At 37.8% G+C, this 21,931-nt stretch overlaps 1 protein-coding gene across 2 annotated transcripts in view; it reads left to right on the forward strand.

Moving 5' to 3' along the window:
* The window catches only part of CPNE8 (copine 8), a 280,044-nt gene that overhangs the window by 33,171 nt on the left and 224,942 nt on the right, over positions 1 to 21,931 (forward strand). For both annotated transcript variants that reach the window (XM_019960805.2, XM_070789278.1), the window contains one exon: positions 20,673 to 20,713. In XM_019960805.2, coding sequence (XP_019816364.1) covers positions 20,673 to 20,713 — 41 coding nt within the window. The remainder of the gene's footprint in view (positions 1 to 20,672; positions 20,714 to 21,931) is intronic.

The raw sequence follows: 21,931 nt of genomic DNA on the forward strand, positions 1-21,931 counted from the left end.
TCTGAATTATCTGTCCATTGATGAAAGTGGTAAAGTCTCCCATTATTATTGTATTATTGTCGATTTTGTCCTTTATGTTTATTAGTATTTACCTTACATACTGAGGTGCTCCTTTATTGGGTGAATTTGGATTTATAATTGTTATATCTTCTTCTTGGATTGAACCCTTGATCATTATGTAATGTCCTTCTTTGTCTTTTATAACAGTCTTTGTTTTAAAGTATATTTTGTCTGATATAAGTATTATTCCTCCAGCTTTCTTATGATTTCCATTTGAATGAAGTACCTTTTACCATTCCCTTACTTTTAGTCTGTAAGTGTCCACAGGCCTAAGGTGGGTCTATTGTAGACAATATATGTATGGGTCTTGTTTTTGTATCCACCCTTCCAGTCTATGACTTTTGGTTGGTACATTTAATCCATTTACATTTAAGATAATTATCCATATGTATGAACCTATAGCAACTCTGTTCATTGTTTTGGATTTGTTTTTGTAGATTTTTTCCTTCTCTTGTGTTTCCTGCCTATAGAAATTCCTTTAGCATTTGTTGAAAAGCTGGTTTAGTGGCGTTGAATTCTTTTAACTCTTGCAAGTCCTGAAAGTGCTTAATTTCTCCATGAAATCTGAACAAGAGTCTTATTAGGTAGAGAATTCTTGGTTGTAGGTTCTTCCCTTTCATCACTTGGAATATATCGTGCCATCTGCTTCTGGCATGTTGTTTCTGTTGAGAAATTGTCTGATAACCTTATGGCGTTTCCCTTGTATGTTGTCTTTTTGTCCCTTGTTGGTTTTAATACTTTATGTTTGTTTTTAATTTTTTCAGTTTGATTACTGTGTGTCTGAGTTTGTCCCTCCTTGACTTTATCCTGCTTTGAACTCTGCCTTCCTAGACTTAGTTGACTATTTCCTTTCCTATATTGGGCAAATGTTCAGCTATTATCTCTTCAAATATTTTCTTGGGTCCTTTCTCTCTTCTCCCTCTGGAACCTCTATATTGTGAATGTGCATTTAATGTCATCCCAGAGGTCTCTTAGGCCGTCTTCATTTCTTTTCACTTTTTTTTTTCTATATTCAATTTTGCAGCATATGCTTCCACCATTCTGTCTTCCAGGTCACTTATCCATTTTTTTGCCTCAGTTATTCTGCTATTGATTCCTTCTAGTGTATTGTTCGTTTCTGTTTGTTTGTTCTTTAGTTTTACTAGATCTTTGGTAAACATTTCTGTAAATATTTCTGATATCTTCTCCATCCTAGATCATCTTCGTTATCATTATTCTGACTGCTTTTTCTGGAAGGTTGCCTATCTCCACTTCATTTAATTGTTTTTCTGGGTATTTATGTTGTTCCTTCATCTGGAACATAATCTTATTTCTTTTCATTTCTGTAAGGTTTCTGTGATTGTGTTATTACTGCTGGAGGCTGCTTGGATTATAATTCTTGTTTCTTCTGCCATCTCTGGATGAGGATAAGTGGCCTGTGTGGGCTTCCTGATGGGAGGAACTTGCTGTGGGGAAACTTGTGGGCAGGGCTATGCTCAGTAAAACTTTAATCCAATTGTCTGCTGATGGGTAGGGCTGTGTTTCTTCCCTGTTAGTTGTTTGCCCTGAGGCAACCCAGTCCTGGAGTTGCTAACTCCAAGAGGGCTTAGGCCTGATAGGTACCTCCCAGGACTGTTGCCGCTAGTGCCCCTGTCTCCATGGTGGATCACTGCTGATCCATGCTTTTGCAGGAGACTTTCAAACACTCATAGGTAGGTCTGGTTCAGTCTCTTGTAGGGTCACTGTTCCTTTTCCCTTGGTCCTGGTACACATAAGATTTTGTTTGTGCCCTTCTAGATTGGAGTCTCTTTTTTCCCCAGTACTGAGGAAATAATATAATCAAATCCCACTGGCCTTCAAAGTCAGATTCCTTGGGGATTTCCAGTCCATTGGCTGGATCTGTAGGCTGGGGAGCCTGATGTGGGGCCTAGAACCTTCATAACAGTGCAAGAACTTCTTTGGTATTATTGTTCTCCAGTTTGTTGGTCACCCATTTGGCAGGTATAGGATTTGATTTTATCGTTTGTGTCCTTCCTACCATTGTGTGTGTGTTGGGGGAGTGTTCCACTGTGCGGGGAGAAATATCAGTAACCTCAAATATGCAGATAACACCACCCTTATGGCAGAAAGTGAAGAACTAAAGAGCCTCTTAATGAAAGTGAAAGAGGAGAGTGAAAAAGTTGGCTAAAAGCTCAACATTCAGAAAACTAAGATCATGGCATCCAGTCCTATCATTTCATGGCAAATAGATGGGGAAACAGTGGCTGACTTTATTTTTGGGGGCTCTAAAATCACTGCAGATGGTGATTGCAGCCATGAAATTAAAAGACAGTTACTCTTTGAAAGAAAAGTTATGACCAATCTAGAGAGCATATTAAAAAGCAGAGACATTACTTTGTCAACAAAGATCCATCTAGTCAAGGCTATGGTTTTTCCAGTGGTCATGTATGGATATGAGAGTTGGACTATAAAGAAAGCTGAGCACGGAAGAATTGATGCTTTTGAACTGTGGTATTGGAGAAGACTCTTGAGAGTCCCTTGGACTGCAAGGAGATTCAACCAGTCCATTCTGAAGGAGATCAGTCCTGGGTGTTCATTGGAAGGACTGATATTGAAGCTCCAATACTTTGGTCACTCTATGTGAAGAACTGACTCATTTGAGAATACCCTGATTCTGGGAAAGATTGAGGGCAGGAGGAGAAGGGGACGACAGGATGAGATGGTTGGATGGCATCACCGATTCAATGGACATGGGTTTGGGTGAATTCCGGGAGTTGGTTATGGCCAGGGAGGCCTTGCGTGCTGCAGTCCATGGGGTTGCAAAGAGTCGGACACAACTGAGTGACTGAGCTGAACTGACTGTCTTCCTGTCAATGGTTGTTCAACAGCTAGTTTCGATTTTGGTGCTCTGGCAGGAGAAGATGCCTAACTGATTTTTATCTTGATGATCTCTCCACTGATGTCAGTACGGTGTTGAAGTCTCCTACTTTTATTGTATTGTTGTTGATTTCTCCCTTTATGTCTGTCAGTATTGGCTTTATATATTTAGATGCTCCTCTATTGGGCATACATATGTCAGTAAGTGTCATTTTCTCTTCTTCTAGCAATCTTTTTATCATTATACAATGCTCTTCTTTTTCTTTACAGTATTAATTTCAAAGTCTGCTTTGTTTGATACAAGTATTGTTTAGTACAAGTATCCCTGCTTTCTTGTCATTACCATTTCATGAAATATCTGTCTTTCACACTAAAGTGAGTTTATTGTAGGTAGCCTGTTGACGTTTTTTATTTTAATCTAATAAGACATTCTATATTTTTTGATTGGTGCATTTAGTTCATTGGTATTTAAAGTAAGTATTGATAGTTTGTATTTATTACTATTTTTATTCCTTATTTTTCAGATTTTTTTAATTCTTTGGTCATTTCTTCTTTGTTTCCCCCCCTCCCCCCCATTGTAGTTTCATAATTTTCTGTGGTAGTATGATTGAGTTCCTTTTTTTTTTTTTGGTTTTCTTGAATATTGAGGTTTTCAATTTGTGGTTACCATGGAGTTCATGTATCTTGACCTATAATGATATGTACTTCTTTAAATTGATTATCACTGATGTTCAACACATTCTTAAAGTTCTACATTTGTTACTCCACTTCACATTTTGTGTTTGATGTTATGTTTTCATCTTCATGCTTATCCTTTTACTGTTTATTGTAGCTATCGTTTTTACAATCTTTTTTTTAATCTGTGTACTGGCTTATTTTGCTCTTCCCCCATGGCTCTATGATAAAGAATCTGCCTCTAATGCAGGACTCGGGATTGAACACTGTCTTGGGCAGATCCCCTGAGAAGGAAATATCAACCCACTCCAGTATTCTTGCTCGGGAAATTCCATGGACAGAGTAGGCTTGCTACAGTACGTGGGGTCACAAAGAATTGGACATGACTTAGCAACTAAAGAACAACAATTCAAACTGGCTTATTTAAGTGCTCTTCAATTCTTACCATATACTTGGCCTTCCTGTTGTGGATTCCTATTGGGATTCTAGACGCTTCAAGATTTCTTTTAGGGTAGGTTTGAAATTGCTGAATTCTTTTAGTTATTGCTTGCCTGAGAATTCTTTTCCTTTGCTTGTATTCTAAATGATAAAATTTTGTGGTAGAGTATCCTAGGTTGAAGGCTTTTATTTTTCAGGACTTTGACTATATTCTGTGACTCCCATTTGGCCTGAAAAGTTTCTATAGATAAATTAGCTGATAGTCTTATCCTTTTATATAGAGAATGCCCTATATGAGTGGTTTTCTCATGCTTCCTTTAGCATTCTCTACTTTTAGCTTTTGCAGTTTTAATTATATGTCTTGGTGTGGGTTTTTGTTGTTGTTGTTGTTGTTCTGGTTTGGGAGCCTCTGTGCTTCCTGGACTTGGATATCTGTTTCCTTCTTTAAGTATGAGAAGTTTACAGCCATAATTAATTCATATACATTTTATTCCTTTGTCTCTCTTTCTGGAATCTCTGTTATATGTAGTTTGGTATGTTTTGTATTATTCCATAGATCTTGTATGTTGTTTTGTTTTCACTTTTCTATTTGCTGTTCTGTTTGGGTGATTTCCATTATTCTGTCTTCCAAATCACTTTTGAAAACTTTTGTGTCATTTATTTATAGTTTGCTATTCATTGCTTCCTGTCTTAGAAATTGAGGTATCTATTTTTATGTCACTTTTATAATTTTTAATTCCTTGTTAAAATTGCCATTCTTTATATCAATAAACTTTCTCAATTCATTCAGCATTTTTATTACTGACATTTTGAACTCATTGTCTGGTAGACTGATTATCTCTGTTAAATATTTTTTCAGGGGTTTTCTTTTGCTGTCTCAGTTGAGAATAGTTTCTCTGCCTTTTTATTTTATTTAACTTTCTCTGTGAATTCAGAAGAAACAGTTATCTTTTTCGGTCTTAAAATGTGTTTTTATGTAGCAGCATCCCTGAGCAGGCTGTGTGTGTTCAGTGACTTTCATATGATGGGTGGTTTTGATATGGACGCCTGTCATGTCTTTCCTTAGGATGTGCTGGCCACTGTCTGTCACTGCCCTATCAGAGGGGGGTGTTCTCTGCAGTTGTTTGACTAAAAGCCTTGAGGGTGAAGGTGATCAGGTATTATTAATCTTTAGTGTCTGTCCTGTACCAACAGAAAGGATTGCTGAGGCAAGTCCCATGCACTCACCAAGGTCTAATGTGCTACTTATCTAGGCATCTGCAGGTCTTCATCCTTGATCTAATACAAGTCTATGGCATGGAATGGATTGGTCTAGAGCATTTGCTGGACTAGATTTGGATTTTAAAAGTCCAAAAGGACTGATGCTGAAGCTGAAACTCCAATACTTTGGTCACCTGATGCAAAGAACTGTCTCATTGGAAAAGACCCTGATGCTGTGAAAGAATGAAGGCAGGAGGAGAAATTTTTTAAATTCATGAAAAATTTTAAATTCATAGCTGCAGTCACCATTTGCAGTGATTTTGGAGCCTAAAAAAAGAAAATCTCTCACTGTTTCCGTTGTTTCCCCATCTGTTTGTCATGAAGTGATGGGACTGGATGCCATGATACTCATTTTTTGAATGTTGAATTTTAAGCCAGCTTTTTCACTCTCCTCTTTCACTTTCATCAAGAGGCTCTTTAGTTCCTCTTCACTTTCTGCCATCAGCATAGTGTCATCTGCATATCTGTAGTTATTGATATTTCTCCCAGCAGTCTTGATTCCAGCTTGTGCTTCATCCAGCCAGGCATTTCACATGATGCATTTTGCATATAAGTTAAATAAGCAGGGTGACAATATAAAGCCTTGATGTACTCCTTTCCCAATTTGGACCCAGTCCATTGTTCCATGTCCTGTTCTAATTATTGCTTCTTGACCTTCACACAGAATTCTCAGTAGGCAGATAAGGCTGTCTGGTATTCCTATCACTTGAAGAAGTTTCCACAGTTTCTTTTGATCTACACAGTCAAAGGCTTTGGCGTACTGAATAAAGCAGAAGTAGATGTTTTTCTCATAATCTTTTGCTTTTTGTATGATCTAATGGATGTTGGCAATTTGATCTCTGGTTCCTCTGCCTTTTCTAAATCCAGAGTGAACATCTGGAACTTCACAGTTGAATACTATTTAAGCCTGGCTTTGAGAATTTTGAGCATTACTTTGCTAGCATGTGAGATGAGTGCAAATGTGCAGTAGTTTGAACATTCTTTGGCATTGCCTTTCTTTGGGATTAGAATGAAAACTGCCATTCTACAGTCCTGTGACCACTGCATGGTTTTCCAAATTTACTGGCATATTGAGTGCAACACTTTCAAAACATCATCTTTTAGGATTTGAAATAGCTCAATTGGAATTCCATCACCTCCACTAGCTTTGTTCGTAGTGATGCTTCCTAAGGCCCACTTCGCATTGCAGGATGTCTGGCTCTAGGAGGGTGATCACACCATTGTAGTTATCTGGGTTGTGAATTTCTTTTTTGTATAGTTCCTCTGTGTATTCTTGCCACCTCTTCTGCTTCTGTTAGGTCCATACCATTTCTGTCCTTTATTGTGCCCATCTTTGCATGAAATGTTCCCTTGGTATCTCTAATTTTCTTGAAGGGATCTCTCGTCTTTCCCATTCTGTTGTTTTCCTCTATTTCTTTGCACTGATCACCGAGAAAGGCTTTCTTATCTCTCCTTGCTATTCTTTGGAACTCTGCATTCCAAATGGATATATCTTTCCTTTTCTCACTTGCTTTTAGCTTCTCTTCTTTTCTCAGCTATTTCTAAGGCCTCCTCAGACAACCATTTTGCCTTTTTGCATTTGTTTTTCTTGGGGGTGGTGTTGATCACTGCCTCTTGTTCAATGTCAGGAACCTCCGTCCATAGTTCTTCAGGTACTCTGTGTATCAGATCTAATCCCTTGAATCTATTTGTCACTTCCACTGTGACAAATTAGTGCTTTGTGTTTTTTTTAGGTCTTGAACATAGAGTAAGTATTTGCTTGACAAATACTTGCAAAATAGCATTGAAGTTTAAATGGAATTGCTATTTTCCTATTAGAGAAAAAGAAGCCTCAGATGTCGCTTTTAGGGGCTAGTTGGCTGTTCAGTCTTGGTATGCCATTTAAGAATAAAAACTCTAACGGTCAAGAAAACTGTAATATTCATCTTGGCCACTCCACACAGTTCTGTGCTAATATCTATATGAGAAGCTATCTTAAAACTGGCAGGTGGCTTGTTGAGCCTAAAATCAGAGTAAGCAAGGTTGTCTAATGAGGTAACTGGCTATTGTCATCAAGGGAAGGTCGCTATATGCATTGGTCTGTTTTAAGAGACTAGTATCAGTGATGATTGAATAATAAAGGGAAAAGTCAGGGAAGCTTTTCTCCTGGATGGTGCTGGAAAGATGTTACTAAACTCTTGCTTATCTTTTCCTATTTCAGGCTTCATGCAAAATATGCTCTAGCATTAACCTAGTATTTCTTCGTACAGGTTAGAGTTTAATTCATTAGGCTTCAGCTTTAGTTGTGCTGTTTCAACCATACTCTTAAGTCCAGGCATTTTAATTGCAATTTGAGATGAGTGGTTACTGGAACAACTCATGCAGTTCACAGATCAAAGTTTTGATTAGGTTACTTCTTCAGGTAAGTTTTCTAACTCATACACTCTATTTTTCCATAATTTCTTTTCAGGAGTTTGTTCTCTTCCTTGATTTATCTACATCAAGATTTATAGAATAGAAGGGGCTGTTCAAGATTTTAACTTAATGTTCAGTTCAACTTCACATTATAAAATTGTAGGCATAATATTAAAGGCATCCTAACTCAAGCAAATGACAACACCATGGAGGGAAGTGTATTTAGCCTTCCTATATAAGAACTGATGAGGAGTGGTATGTGTGTGTGTGTGTGTGTGTTATTTTTTCTTAAGAACTGTTTTATGTAGAAAAAATAATATTTTTCTGCAAGTAAATACAGTTATGTTTGGCTTCCTATCCTAGTTCTGTTTGTTCATTGCATAGGTGGCATCTCTCTTCTCATTAGTCTGTAAACAATATTGTATGTATACTCTTTTGACACAACCAACAGGTATAAGATGAAACCTTTCCTTTCACAATTCCAACACTTGTAGGAAAACAGGTGTTTCTCTCAGACTTCTCCAGACAATGTAGCATTTTGTAAAGTTGAGAGAAATTGGGTTCCAAAAGTTGACTTCTTTGGAATATTTCATACAGGGCTGTGTGCTCTTATTCATTTACTCAATTTCTTTGAGCCTCAACTTAGTTTCTATTTCTTCTTTTTTTTTTTTTTTTAATAAAATAGCCATTGGAATAATACTTCTTGTTTAACTTAATGTGGGTGTTTTGCATCTATATTAGGGAGAAAAAAATTGTTGCATTTCTGTCATCAATCCAAACTTTGTGATTCATTTTGATAATCACTGGTCTTTTGCAGTGTGTATAGCATTTAAGAATATTTGTCTTTTCCAAACTTTAAAAATCATACAGTTCAATTAGTTCAGTCACTCAGTCATGTACGACTCTTTGTGACCCCATGGACTGCAACCCGCCAACCTCTCTGTCCATCACAAATACCAGAGTTTACCCAAACTCATGTCTATTGAGTCGGTGATGCCATCCAACCATCTCATCCTCTGTCATCCTTCTCCTCCCGCCCTCAATCTTTCCCAGCATCAGGGTCTTTTCCAATGAGTCAGCTCTTTGCATCCGGTGGAAATGTATTGGAGTTTCAGCTTCAACATCAGTCCTTCCAATGAACACCCAGGACTGATCTTTATAATGGACTGATTGGAGCTGCTTGTAGTCCAAGGGACTCTCAAGAGTCTTCTCCAGCACCACAGTTCAAAAGCATCATTCTTTGGTGCTCAGCTTTTTTTATAATCCAACTCTTACATCCATACACAACTATGGGAAAAACCATAGCTTTGACTACATGGACCTTTGTTGGCAGTGAAGTCTCTGCTTTTTAATATGCTGTCTAGGTTGGTCATAGCTTTTCTTCCAGGAGCAAGCATCTTTTTATTTCATGGCTGCAGTCACCATCTCCAGTGATATTGGAGCCCAAAAAATAAAGTCAGCCACTGTTTCCACTGTTTCCCCATCTATTTGCCATGAACTGATGGGACTGGATCCCATGATCTTAGTTTTCTGAATGTTGAGCTTTTAGCCAACTTTTTCACCCTCCTCTTTAACTTTCATCAAGAGGCTCTTTAGTTCTTCACTTTCTGCCATAAGGGTGGTGTCATCTGCATATCTGAGATTATGGATATTTTTCCCAGCAATCTTGATTCCAGCTTGTGGTTCCTCCAGCCCAGCGTTTCTCATGATGTACTCTGCATTTAAGTTAAATAAGCATGATGACAATATATAGCCTTGACATACTCCTTTTCCTATCTGGAACCAGTCTGTTGTTCCATGTCCAGTTCTAATTGTTGCTTCCTGACCTGCGTACAGATTTCTCAAGAAGCAGATCTGGTGGTCTGGTATTCCCATCTCTTTCAGAATTTTCCAGTTTATTGTGATCCACACAGTCAAAGACTTTGACATAGTCAATAAAGCAGAAACAGATGTTTTTCAGGAACTCTCTTGCTTTTTCGATGATGCAATGGATGTTGGCAATTTGATTTCTGGTTCCTCTGCCTTTTCTAAAATCAGCTTGAACATCTGGAATTTCATGGTTCACGAATTGCTGAAGCCTGGCTTGGAGAATTTTGAGCATTACTTTACTAGCATGTGAGATGACTGCAATTGTGTGGTAGTTTGAGCATTCTTTGGCATTGCCTTTCTTTGGGAGTGGGATGAACACTGACCTTTTCCACTGCTGAGTTTTCCAAATTTGCTGGTATATTGAGTGCAGCACTTTCACAGCATCATCTTTCAGGGTTTGAAATAGCTCAACTGGAATTCCATCACCTCCACTAGCTTTGTTGGTAGTGATAGTTCTAAAGCCCACTTGACTTCACATTCCAGGATGTCTGGCTCTAGGTGAGTGATCACACCATCATGATTATCTGGGTTGTGAAGATCTTTTTTGTACAGTTCTTCTGTGCATTCTTGCCACCTCTTCTTAATATCTTCTGCTTCTGTTAGGTCCCTACCATTTCTGTCCTTTATTGAGCCCATCTTTGCATGAAATGTTCCCTTGGTATCTCTAGTTTTCCTGAAGAGATAACTAGTCTTTCCCATTCTATTATTTTCCTCTATTTCTTTGCACTGATCACTGAATAAGGCTCTCCTCTCTCTCCTTGCTAGTCTTTGGAACTCTGCATTCCAAATGGGTATATCTTTCCTTTTCTCCTTTGCTTTTCACTTCTTTTCACAGCTATTTATAAGGCCTCCTCAGACAGCCATTTTGCTTTTTTTGCTTTTCTTTTTCTTGGGGATGATCTTGCTCCTTATCTCCTGTACAATGTCATGAACCACCATCCATAGTTCATCAAGCATTCTGTGTATCAGATCTAGTTCCTTAAATCTATTTCTCACTTCCAGTATATAATCATAAGGGATTTGATTTAGGTCATACCTGAAAGGTCTAGTGGTTTTCCCCACTTTCTTCAAGTTAAGTCTGAATTTGGCAATAAGGAATTCATGATCTGAGCCACAGTCAGTTCCCAGTCTGGTTTTTGCTGACTGTATAGAGCTTCTCCATGTATGGCTGCAAAGAATATAATCAATCTAATTTCATTGTTTGCCATCTGGTGATGTCCACGTGTAGAGTCTTCTCTTGTGTTGTTGGAAGAGGGTGTTTGCTATGACCAGTGCATTCTCTTGGCAAAACTCTATTAGCCTTTACCCTTCTTCATTCTGTACTCCAAGGCCAAATTTGCCTGTTACTTCAGGTGTTTCTTGACTTCCTACTTTTGCATTCCAGTCCCCTATAATGAAAAGGACATCTTTTTTGGGTGTTAGTTCTAGAAGGTCTTGTAGGTCTTCATAGAACCATTCAACTTCAGCTCCTTCAGTGTTACTGTTTGGGGAATAGACTTGGATTACCATGATATTGAATGGTTTCCCTTGGAAACAAACAGAGATCATTCTGTTGTTTTTGAGATTGCATCCAAGTCCTGAGTTTTGGACTCTTTTGTTGACTAAGATGGCTACTCCGTTTCTTCTGAGGTATTCTTGCCCACAGTGTAGATATAATGGTCATCTGAGTTACATTCATCCATTCCAGTCCATTTTAGTTTGCTGATTCCTAAAATGTCCTTTTTCACTCTTTTTTTTTTTTAATTTAACTTTATTTTTATTTTATTTTTTAACTTTACAATATTGTATTGGTTTTGCCATATATCAACATGAATCCACCACAGATATACATGTGTTCCCCATCCTGAACCCTCTTCCTTCCTCCCTCCCCGTACCATCCCTCTGGGTCATCCCAGTGCACCAGCCCCAAGCATCCAGTATCGTGCATCGAACCTGGACTGGCGACTCGTTTCATATATGATATTATACATATTTCAATGCCATTCTCCCAAATCATCCCACCCTCTCCCTCTCCCACAGAGTCCATAAGACTCTTCTATACATCAGTGTCTCTTTTGCTGTCTCGTACACCGGGTTATTGTTACCATCTTTCTAAATTCCATATATATGCGTTAGTATACTGTATTGCTGTTTTTCCTTCTGGCTTACTTCACTCTGTATAATAGGCTCCAGTTTCATCCACCTCATTAGAACTGATTCAAATGTATTCTTTTTAATGGCTGAGTAATACTCCATTGTGTATATGTACCACTGCTTTCTTATCCATTCATCTGCTGATGGACATCTAGGTTGCTTCCATGTCCTGGCTATTATAAACAGTGCTGCGATGAACATTGGGGTACACGTGTCTCTTTCCCTTCTGGTTTCCTCAGTGTGTATGCCCAGCAGTGGGGTTGCTGGATCATAAGGCAGTTCTATTTCCAGTTTTTAAAGGAATCTCCACACTATTCTCCATAGTGGCTGTACTAGTTTGCATTCCCAACAACAGTGTAAGAGGGTTCCCTTTTCTCCACACCCTCTCCAGCATTTATTATTTGTAGACTTTTGGATCGCAGCCATTCTGACTGGTGTGAAATGGTACCTCATAGTGGTTTTGATTTGCATTTCTCTGATAATGAGTGATGTTGAGCATCTTTTCGTGTGTTTGTTAGCCATCTGTATGTCTTCTTTGGAGAAATGTCTATTTAGTTCTTTGGCCCATTTTTTGATTGGGTCGTTTATTTTTCTGGAGTTGAGCTGTAGGAGTTGCTTGTATATTTTTGAGATTAGTTGTTTGTCGGTTGCTTCATTTGCTATTATTTTCTCCCATTCTGAAGGCTGTCTTTTCACCTTGCTAATAGTTTCCTTTGATGTGCAGAAGCTTTTAAGGTTAATTAGGTCCCATTTGTTTACTTTTGCTTTTATTTCCAATATTCTGGGAGGTGGGTAATAGAGGATCCTGCTGTGATGTATGTCAGAGAGTGTTTTGCCTATGTTCTCCTCCAGGAGTTTTATAGTTTCTGGTCTTACGTTGAGATCTTTAATCCATTTTGAGTTTATTTTTGTGTATGGTGTTAGAAAGTGGTCTAGTTTCATTCTTTTGCAAGTGGTTGACCAGTTTTCCCAGCCCCACTTGTTAAAGAGATTGTCTTTAATCCATTGTATATTCTTGCCTCCTTTGTCAAAGATAAGGTGTCCATATGTGCGTGGATTTATCTCTGGGCTTTCTATTTTATTCCATTGATCTATATTTCTGTCTTTGTGCCAGTACCATACTGTCTTGATAACTGTGGCTTTGTAGTAGAGCCTGAAGTCAGGTAGGTTGATTCCTCCAGTTCCATTCTTCTTTCTCAAGATCGCTTTGGCTATTCGAGGTTTTTTGTTTTTCCATACAAATTGTGAAATTATTTGTTCTAGCTCTGTGAAAAATACTGTTGGTAGCTTGATAGGGATTGCGTTGAATCTATAAATTGCTTTGGGTAGTATACTCATTTTCACTATATTGATTCTTCCAATCCATGAACATGGTATATTTCTCCATCTATTACTGTCCTCTTTGATTTCTTTCACCAGTGTTTTATAGTTTTCTATATATAGGTCTTTAGTTTCTTTAGGTAGATATATTCCTAAGTATTTTATTCTTTCCGTTGCAATGGTGAATGGAATTGTTTCCTTAATTTCTCTTTCTGTTTTCTCATTATTAGTGTATAGGAATGCAAGGGATTTCTGTGTGTTGATTTTATATCCTGCAACTTTACTATAGTCATTGATTATTTCTAGTAATTTTCTGGTGGAGTCGTTAGGGTTTTCTATGTAGAGGATCATGTCATCTGCAAATAGTGAGAGTTTTACTTCTTCTTTTCCAATTTGGATTCCTTTTATTTCTTTTTCTGCTCTGATTGCTGTGGCCAAAACTCCCAAAACTATGTTGAATAGTAATGGTGAAAGTGGGCACCCTTGTCTTGTTCCTGACTTTAGAGGAAATGCTTTCAATTTTTCACCATTGAGGATAATGTTTGCTGTGGATTTGTCATATATAGCTTTTATTATGTTGAGGTATGTTCCTTCTATTCCTGCTTCCTGGCGAGTTTTTATCATAAATGGATGTTGAATTTTGTCAAAGGCTTTCTCTGCATCTATTGAGATAATCATATGGTTTTTATTTTTCAATTTGTTAATGTGGTGTATTACATTGATTGATTTGTGGATATTGAAGAATCCTTGCATCCCTGGGATAAAGCCCACTTGATCATGGTGTATGATCTTTTTAATGTGTTGTTGGATTCTGATTGCTAGAATTTTGTTAAGGATTTTTGCATCTATGTTCATCAGTGATATTGGCCTGTAGTTTTCTTTTTTTGTGGGATCTTTGTCAGGTTTTGGTATTAGAGTGATGGTGGCCTCATAGAATGAGTTTGGAAGTTTACCTTCCTCTGCAATTTTCTGGAAGAGTTTGAGCAGGATAGGTGTTAGCTCTTCTCTAAATTTTTGGTAGAATTCAGCTGTGAAGCCGTCTGGACCGGGGCTTTTGTTTGCTGGAAGATTTTTGATTACACTTTCAATTTCCGTGCTTGTGATGGGTCTGTTAAGATTTTCTATTTCTTCCTGGTCGAGTTTTGGAAAGTTGTACTTTTCTAAGAATTTGTCCATTTCTTCCACGTTGTCCATTTTATTGGCATATAATTGTTGATAGTAGTCTCTTATGATCCTTTGTATTTCCGTGTTGTCTGTTGTGATCTCTCCATTTTCGTTTCTAATTTTGTTGATTTGATTTTTCTCCTTTTGTTTCTTGATGAGTCTGGCTAATGGTTTGTCAATTTTATTTATCCTTTCAAAGAACCAGCTTTTGGTTTTGTTGATTTTTGCTATGGTCTCTTTTGTTTCTTTTGCATTGATTTCTGCTCTAATTTTTAAGATTTCTTTCCTTCTACTAACCCTGGGGTTCTTCATTTCTTCCTTTTCTAGTTGCTTTAGGTGTAGAGTTAGGTTATTTATTTGACTTTTTTCTTGTTTCTTGAGGTGTGCCTGTATTGCTATGAACTTTCCCGTTAGGACTGCTTTTACCGTGTCCCACAGGTTTTGGGTTGTTGTGTTTTCATTTTCATTCGTTTCTATGCAAATTTTGATTTCTTTTTTGGTTTCTTCTGTGATTTGTTGGTTATTCAGCAGCGTGTTGTTCAGCCTCCATATGTTGGAATTTTTAATAGTTTTTCCTCCTGTAATTGAGATCTAATCTTACTGCATGTGGTCAGAAAAAATGCTTGGAATGATTTCTATTTTTTTGAATTTACCAAGGCTAGCTTTATGGCCCAGGATGTGATCTATCCTGGAGAAGGTTCCATGTGCGCTTGAGAAAAAGGTGAAATTCATTGTTTTGGGATGAAATGTCCTATAGATATCAATTAGGTCTAACTGGTCTATTGTATCATTTAAAGTTTGTGTTTTCTTGTTAATTTTCTGTTTAGTTGATCTATCCATAGGTGTAAGTGGGGTATTAAAGTCTCCCACTATTATTGTGTTATTGTTAATTTCTCCTTTCATACTTGTTAGCATTTGTCTTACGTACTGTGGTGCTCCCGTGTTGGGTGCATATATATTTATAATTGTTATATCTTCTTCTTGGATTGATCCTTTGATCATTATGTAGTGACCTTCTTTGTCTCTTTTCACAGCCTTTGTTTTAAAGTCTATTTTATCTGATATGAGTATTGCTACTCCTGCTTTCTTTTGGTCCCTATTTGCATGGAAAATCTTTTTCCAGCCCTTCACTTTCAGTCTGTATATGTCCCCTGTTTTGAGGTGGGTCTCTTGTAGACAACATATGTAGGGGTCTTGTTTTTGTATCCATTCAGCCAGTCTTTGTCTTTTGGTAGGGGCATTCAACCCATTTACGTTTAAGGTAATTACTGGTAAGTATGATCCCGTTGCCATTTACTTTATTGTTTTGGGTTCGAGTTTATACACTGTTTTTGTGTTTCCTGTCTAGAGAATATCCTTTAGTATTTGTTGGAGAGCTGGTTTGGTGGTGCAGAATTCTCTCAGCTTTTGCTTGTCTGAAAAGCTTTTGATTTCTCCTTCATACTTGAATGAGATCCTTGCTGGGTACAATAATCTGGGCTGTAGGTTATTTTCTTTCATCATTTTAAGTATGTCTTGCCATTCCCTCCTGGCTTGAAGAGTTTCTATTGAAAGATCAGCTGTTATCCTTATGGGGATTTCCTTGTGTGTTATTTGTTGTTTTTCCCTTGCTGCTTTTAATATTTGTTCTTTGTGTTTGATCTTTGTTAATTTGATTAATATGTGTCTTGGGGTGTTTCTCCTTGGGTTTATCCTGTTTAGGACTCTCTGGGTTTCTTGGACTTGGGTGATTATTTCCTTCCCCATTTTAGGGAAGTTTTCCACTATTATCTCCTCAAGTATTTTCTCATGGTCTTTCTTTTTGTCTTCTTCTTCTGGAACCCCTATGATTCGAATGTTGTAGCATTTAATATTGTCCTGGAGGTCTCTGAGATTGTCCTCATTTCTTTTAATTCGTTTTTCTTTTATCCTCTCTGATTCATTTATTTCTACCATTCTATCTTCTGATTGACTACTCCTATCTTCTGCCTCTGTTATTCTACTATTTGTTGCCTCCAGAGTGCTTTTAATTTCATTTATTGCATTATTCATTATATATTGACTCTTTTTTATTTCTTCTAGGTCCTTGTTAAACCTTTCTTGCATCTTCTCAATCCTTGTCTCCAGGCTATTTATCTGTGATTCCATTTTAGTTTCAAGATTTTGGATCAATTTCACTCATTATTCGGAATTCTTTATCAGGTAGATTCCCTATCTCTTCCTCTTTTGTTTGGTTTGGTGGGCATTTATCCTGTTCCTTTATCTGCTGAGTATTCCTCTGTCTCTTCATCTTGTTTAAATTGCTGAGTTTGGGGTGTCCTTTCTGTATTCTGGCAGTTTGTGGAGTTCTCTTTATTGTGGCGTTTCCTCACTGTGTGTGGGTTTGTACAGGTGGCTTGTCAAGGTTTCCTGGTTAGGGAAGCTTGTGTCGGTGTTCTGGTGGGTGGAGCTGTATTTCTTCTCTCTGGAGTGCAATGAAATGTCCAGTAATGAGTTATGAGATGTCTATAGTTTTGAGGTGACTTTGGGCAGCCTGTATCTTGAAGCTCAGGGCTGTGTTCCTTTGTTGCTGGAGAATTTGCTTGGTATGTCTTGCCCTGGAACTTATTGGCCCTTGTGTGGTGCTTGGTTTCAGTGTCGGTATGGAGGCATTTGATGAACTCCTGTCAATTAATGTTCCTTGGAGTCAGGAGTTCCCTGGAGTCAGGGTTTGGACTTAAGTCTCCTGCTTCCGGTTATCAGTCTTATTTTTACAGTAGTTTCAAAACTTCTCCTTCTATACAGCACCATTGATAAAACATCTACATTAAAGATGAAAAGTTTCTCTACAGTGAGGGTCACTCAGAGAGGTTCACAGGGTTACATGGAGAAGAGAAGAGGGAGGAGGGAGTTAGAGGTGACCCAAATGAGATGAGGTGAATCAATAGTGGAGAGAGTGGGCTAGCCAGTAGTCACTTCCTTATGTGCACTCCACAACTGGACCACTCAGAGATGTTCACGGGGTTATACAGAGAAGAGAAGAAGGAGGAAGGTGACAGAGGTGGCCAGAAGGATAAAAGGGGGGAATGAAAAGGAGGGAGACAGATCCAGCCAGTAATCAGTTCCCTAAGTGTTCTCCACCGTCTGGAACACACAGAAATTCACAGAGTTGGGTAGAGTAGAGAGGGGTTAGGGAGGAGACACAGGCGACCTGGTGGAGAAAAAGGAGAGTCCAAAGGGAGAGAGAGCAGTCAAGCCAGTAATCTCGCTCCCTAGTGAAAAATGGGTCCTGAAATTGGGTCCTTAAAGGTACAAAATTGGTAACAAATACATAAAAGCAAAAATTAAAAATCTAGAGTAGAGTTTGGAATTTCAAAAATATGATGTTAAAGAAAAGAAGAAGGAAAAGAAAGAGAGAAAAAACGAACAAACAAAAACAAACAAGGTCGCGAAAATTATAAAGAAAGTACAGGTACAAAATTGATAACTAATACCAGAAAGCAAAAATTAAAAATCTAGAGTAGAGTTTGGAATTTCAAAAATACGATGTTAAAGAAAAGAAGAAGGAAAAGAACGAGAGAAAAAACGAACAAACAAAAACAAACAAGGTCGCGAAAATTATAAAGAAAGTACAGGTACAAAATTGATAACTAATACCAGAAAGCAAAAATTAAAAATCTAGAGTAGAGTTTGTAATTTCAAAAATACAATGTTAAAAAAAAAAGAAAGAAGAAGAAGAAGAAGAAAAATAAAGAGAGAAAACAAACAAATACAAACAATGTCACAAAAATTATAAAGAAAATACAGGTACAAAATTGATATCAAATACCAAAAAGCATAAATTAAAAATCTAGAGTAAAGTTTGGAATTTCAGATATACAATGTTATATAAAAGAAGAAGAGAAAGAAACAGAGAAGAAGAAGAAGAAAAAAAAAAGTCACAGAAATTATATAAAAAAAAACTATAGGTACAAAATTGATAACATATACCAAAAAGCGAAAGTTAAATATCTAGAGTAGAGTTTGGAATTTCAAAAATACAATGTTAAAGAAAAGAAGAAAAAAACAAACAAAAAAAAACAAGGTCAAAAAATTATAAAATATATATATATGAAGTTTGCTGAAGAAGAAAAAAAATAGGGTCTTTTTTTTTTTTGCAAAGTAATAGGTTATAAAAGTGAAAATTAAAGGAACAATAGAGGACTTAAAAAATTTTTTTAATTAAAAAAAAAAGAAAGAATGATCATAAAAATAATAAAAATATATCTAGGACTTTTTTGTTTTTTTGTGTGTGGGTGTTGTGGATTCAGTTCATTTTTGGCTAGTTCCTTGGTCAGATTTATATTTCTCAAGATCTATAGGCCCCTTCCTATGTAGTCCGTAGTAACCACAGGGTTTTGATCTATTGCCTGTAGCTTCCAAGGCGTTTCCCTCTGTTATATCTTCTTCTGTTTGCTAGTCTCTTCAGTATCTGGTTTCCGCCCTGACACAAAGGGCACGGTGGAGGACACTTTTTTTTTTTTTTTAGGATTACTTGTTCAGTCGCGCTGTGGGGAGGGAGGGAGGGATGCTGCAAACAAATAACACTGGCGTGGGCTCGCAGTGCCTCAGCCACCCTGGGTCTGCCCCCGCTCACGGCGCGTGTAGCCTCCCTGTCCACACTGCTCAGACTCTAGGTTGTTCTGCCGGGAACAGTCCGAGGCCGGCCCTGGGCTGCATGCACCTCCCAGGTCCAAGCCGCTCAGGTTCAGGCACTCGGGTAGTCCTCAGAGGCGCAGACTCAGTTGGGCCTGCGTTTTGTGCTCTTCCCAGGTCCGAGCAGCTCAGGTGATAAGGAGTTTGGCGAGTGCCAATGCTGCGACTTATTGCCTCCCCGCCACTCGGTTATCTGGGTGTAAAACCGGCACACCTTCTCAGGCAGATGTTGACCATCCAGACCCCCAAGAAGTTTTAGTTAGCAAAGAAGCCTGCTTACAGTTTTATAGATAATGTCTCTCTGGGGCTGCGATTGCCCCCTTCTGGCTCTGGCTGCCTGTCACCGGAGGGGGAAGGTCTGCAGCCGGCTATCTCTGTTCAGTCCTTTGTTCCGTGCGCGGGCCTGGCGGTCTTAGGTCAGGGCTGGCTTTTCGCGTGGTATATATCCCACAGTCTGGTTTGCTAGCCCAAATTCTTTCGCTCAGATAGCGCTCAGGGTATTCAGGCCAGATTCTTACTCTCAGCGATGCAGCCCACGCCGCGCCTCCCTGCCCAGCCCCCGCTTGCTAATGGCGGATGCAGGCGTCTGCGCTGCTTCTCTGCTGGGGGAGTTACCGTAGGGCTCGCAATCTGCGAGTTTTAATTGTTTATTTATTTTTTCTCCCTGTTATGTTGCCCTCTGTGCTTCCAAAGCTCGGCACAGATTCGGCAGTGAGAAGGTTTCCTGGTGTTTGGAAACTTCTCTCTTTTTAAGATTCCCTTCCTGGGACGGAACTCCGTCCCTCCCTCTTTTGTCTCTTTTTTTTGTCTTTAATATTTTTTCCTACCTCCTTTCGAAGAGTTGGGTTGCGTTTCTGGGTGCCTGATGTCCTCTGCCAGCATTCAGAAGTTGTTTTGTGGAATTTACTCGACGTTTAAATGCTCTTTTGATGAATTTGTGGGGGAGAAAGTGTTCTCCCCATCCTACTCCTCCGCCATCTTGGCTCCTCAGTCGTGGTTAAAAATTGTATGGGTTTTTTTTTAAGATAAGTAAGGTACTAGAATCACATTATTTTCATTTATATGTGTATAACACAGTTTTTGAGTTCTAAGCTCCCTGCAATATTTGTACTGTCTCTCCTTGATTTTTATGATCTCTGAAAGAAAGAGCTGAATTACATTTTTTAAGGACACTTAATGAGCAAAACTAGACACAGGGAAAACTAGAAAATTTCCACTTAAGTGGAGCACTTCCTTTATAAATATATAACAAAGTATATTCTCAAATGGAAATGTTTTAAAATGTTACTGTGTTTTCAGTCACTGCTGAAGTCATAGTGTCTGCTTAAGGGACAAGTGGATTATTTTAATTTGATTTCTGACTAGTGGTCTTTGAAACTACAGTTCCAAATACAAACATTTCTGATAGTTTCTTTTCTTTTTGAGAATATTTGAAGATGTAGTCTGATTTTCTTTTTTTTTTTTGGTGTGTGCTGTTCTGTTGATTGTATTTTCTCAGTGTATCATGATTCCATGGAAAGAGTAATTTTTAAAAACCTGGAATATGAAAGTGTATCAGGTTGATATGAAAAAAAGCATTTCAAATATTAAGCATGGTACTGATAAGTGCACATGGGTGGTACTCTTGGTAGAAAAATAGGACAGGGTAAACATGAGATTTTTATTGTAAGTATTAAATATAAAAATGTAAAATAGCTTTTATAAATCATTACCAGTTAGTGGAGGATGAATATCCAGCACAAATTTAAATTTTAGAACTTGTAAGTCATTACATTACATTTATATGTTTATACATTTATATAAATATTTTGATATTACATTTATCTAGTATTTTCTTTTTTCTTCAACAGAAATCTTCTGGACAGAGACACGTTTTCTAAATCTGATCCAAGTAAGTATTTAACTTGCTTTTTGAAATGGTCTATTCAGGAGGAGAAGGGGGCAACAGAGGGTGAGATGGTTCAATGGCATCACTGACACAATGGACATGAGTTTGAGCAAACTCTGGGCAATAGTGAAAAAAAAAGGAAGCTTGGTGTGCTGTGGTTCGTGGGGTCAAGAGTTGGACACGACTTAGCAACTGAACAACAACTTATTTTACTTACTTGATTTTGTAAAAAGTTGTATGAAAATTATAATTTTTACTTAAATATTGTCTTAAAGACTAGAAAGTAAGGAGGAATATGGTCTCAGGCCCTGCATTCTTATCTACGTGGGCAGTACTCTGGCTAAAGAGAGGGAATTGCTTAGCACTTAGAGACTAAGAAGAAAACGCAAATGACTCCAATGCAGGACAATTCATTTTGAAATTAAAACCTCGTTGTAAAGCCATATGGTAGAAATTATATTTGAAAGACAGCTGTAATGGGCCATAATTCTAAGTGATCAAGTCACAGAGTAACAATTTTCCTTTTTTTGTGAATAAAGGAAGTATATAAAGTCATGTATAACCAAGTGAATTATATAACATCTTGAATGAGTTGAATTTTTTTATTACTAATTACATATATATTGAGAACTGGAGATGAATTGTACAATGAAAGCCAATTTTAATTAGAAAACAATAGAAATAATGTATAAGTCAAAAAAAGAAGTTGATATCTAGTTGCTCTCCATCTGTACAAATGTATGAAACTGTGTGGTTTAATGACGGGAGAGAGGTGTTTTCAGTTGATGAAAGAACTCTTGAGATTGTCACTGGAGAAAAGGCATTACAATTGTGAGTATTTAAAGTTCCCAGGACTCATTAGTAAGTGAATGGGATATTTTTATCCCTTAATCTTTACTCTAGACTCTTAATCTACTCTTTTTGGACTTGTTTGTGGTTGATAGGATTTCTTGTTTACAAACATTGAGGATAGGAGTTGCAGATATTAAGTTTAGCATTTGATTTGGTGCAGATTTTCCTTCCTATGATGCTTCTGAGGATTTTAAGCATCCTAGGAAGAGCGTGACCTATGACTGGTAACATACTGAAATACTTCAAAACTGTTTGCGTGTGTGTTAGTTGCTCAGTTGTATCCGACTCTTTGAGACCCCATGGACTGTAGCCCACCAGGCTCTTCCATCCATGGAATTTTCCAGGCCAGAGAACTGGAGTGGGTTGCCA

The sequence above is a fragment of the Bos indicus genome, chromosome 5 (genome assembly GCF_029378745.1).
Source record: "Bos indicus isolate NIAB-ARS_2022 breed Sahiwal x Tharparkar chromosome 5, NIAB-ARS_B.indTharparkar_mat_pri_1.0, whole genome shotgun sequence".
Taxonomy (NCBI): Eukaryota; Metazoa; Chordata; class Mammalia; order Artiodactyla; family Bovidae; genus Bos; species Bos indicus.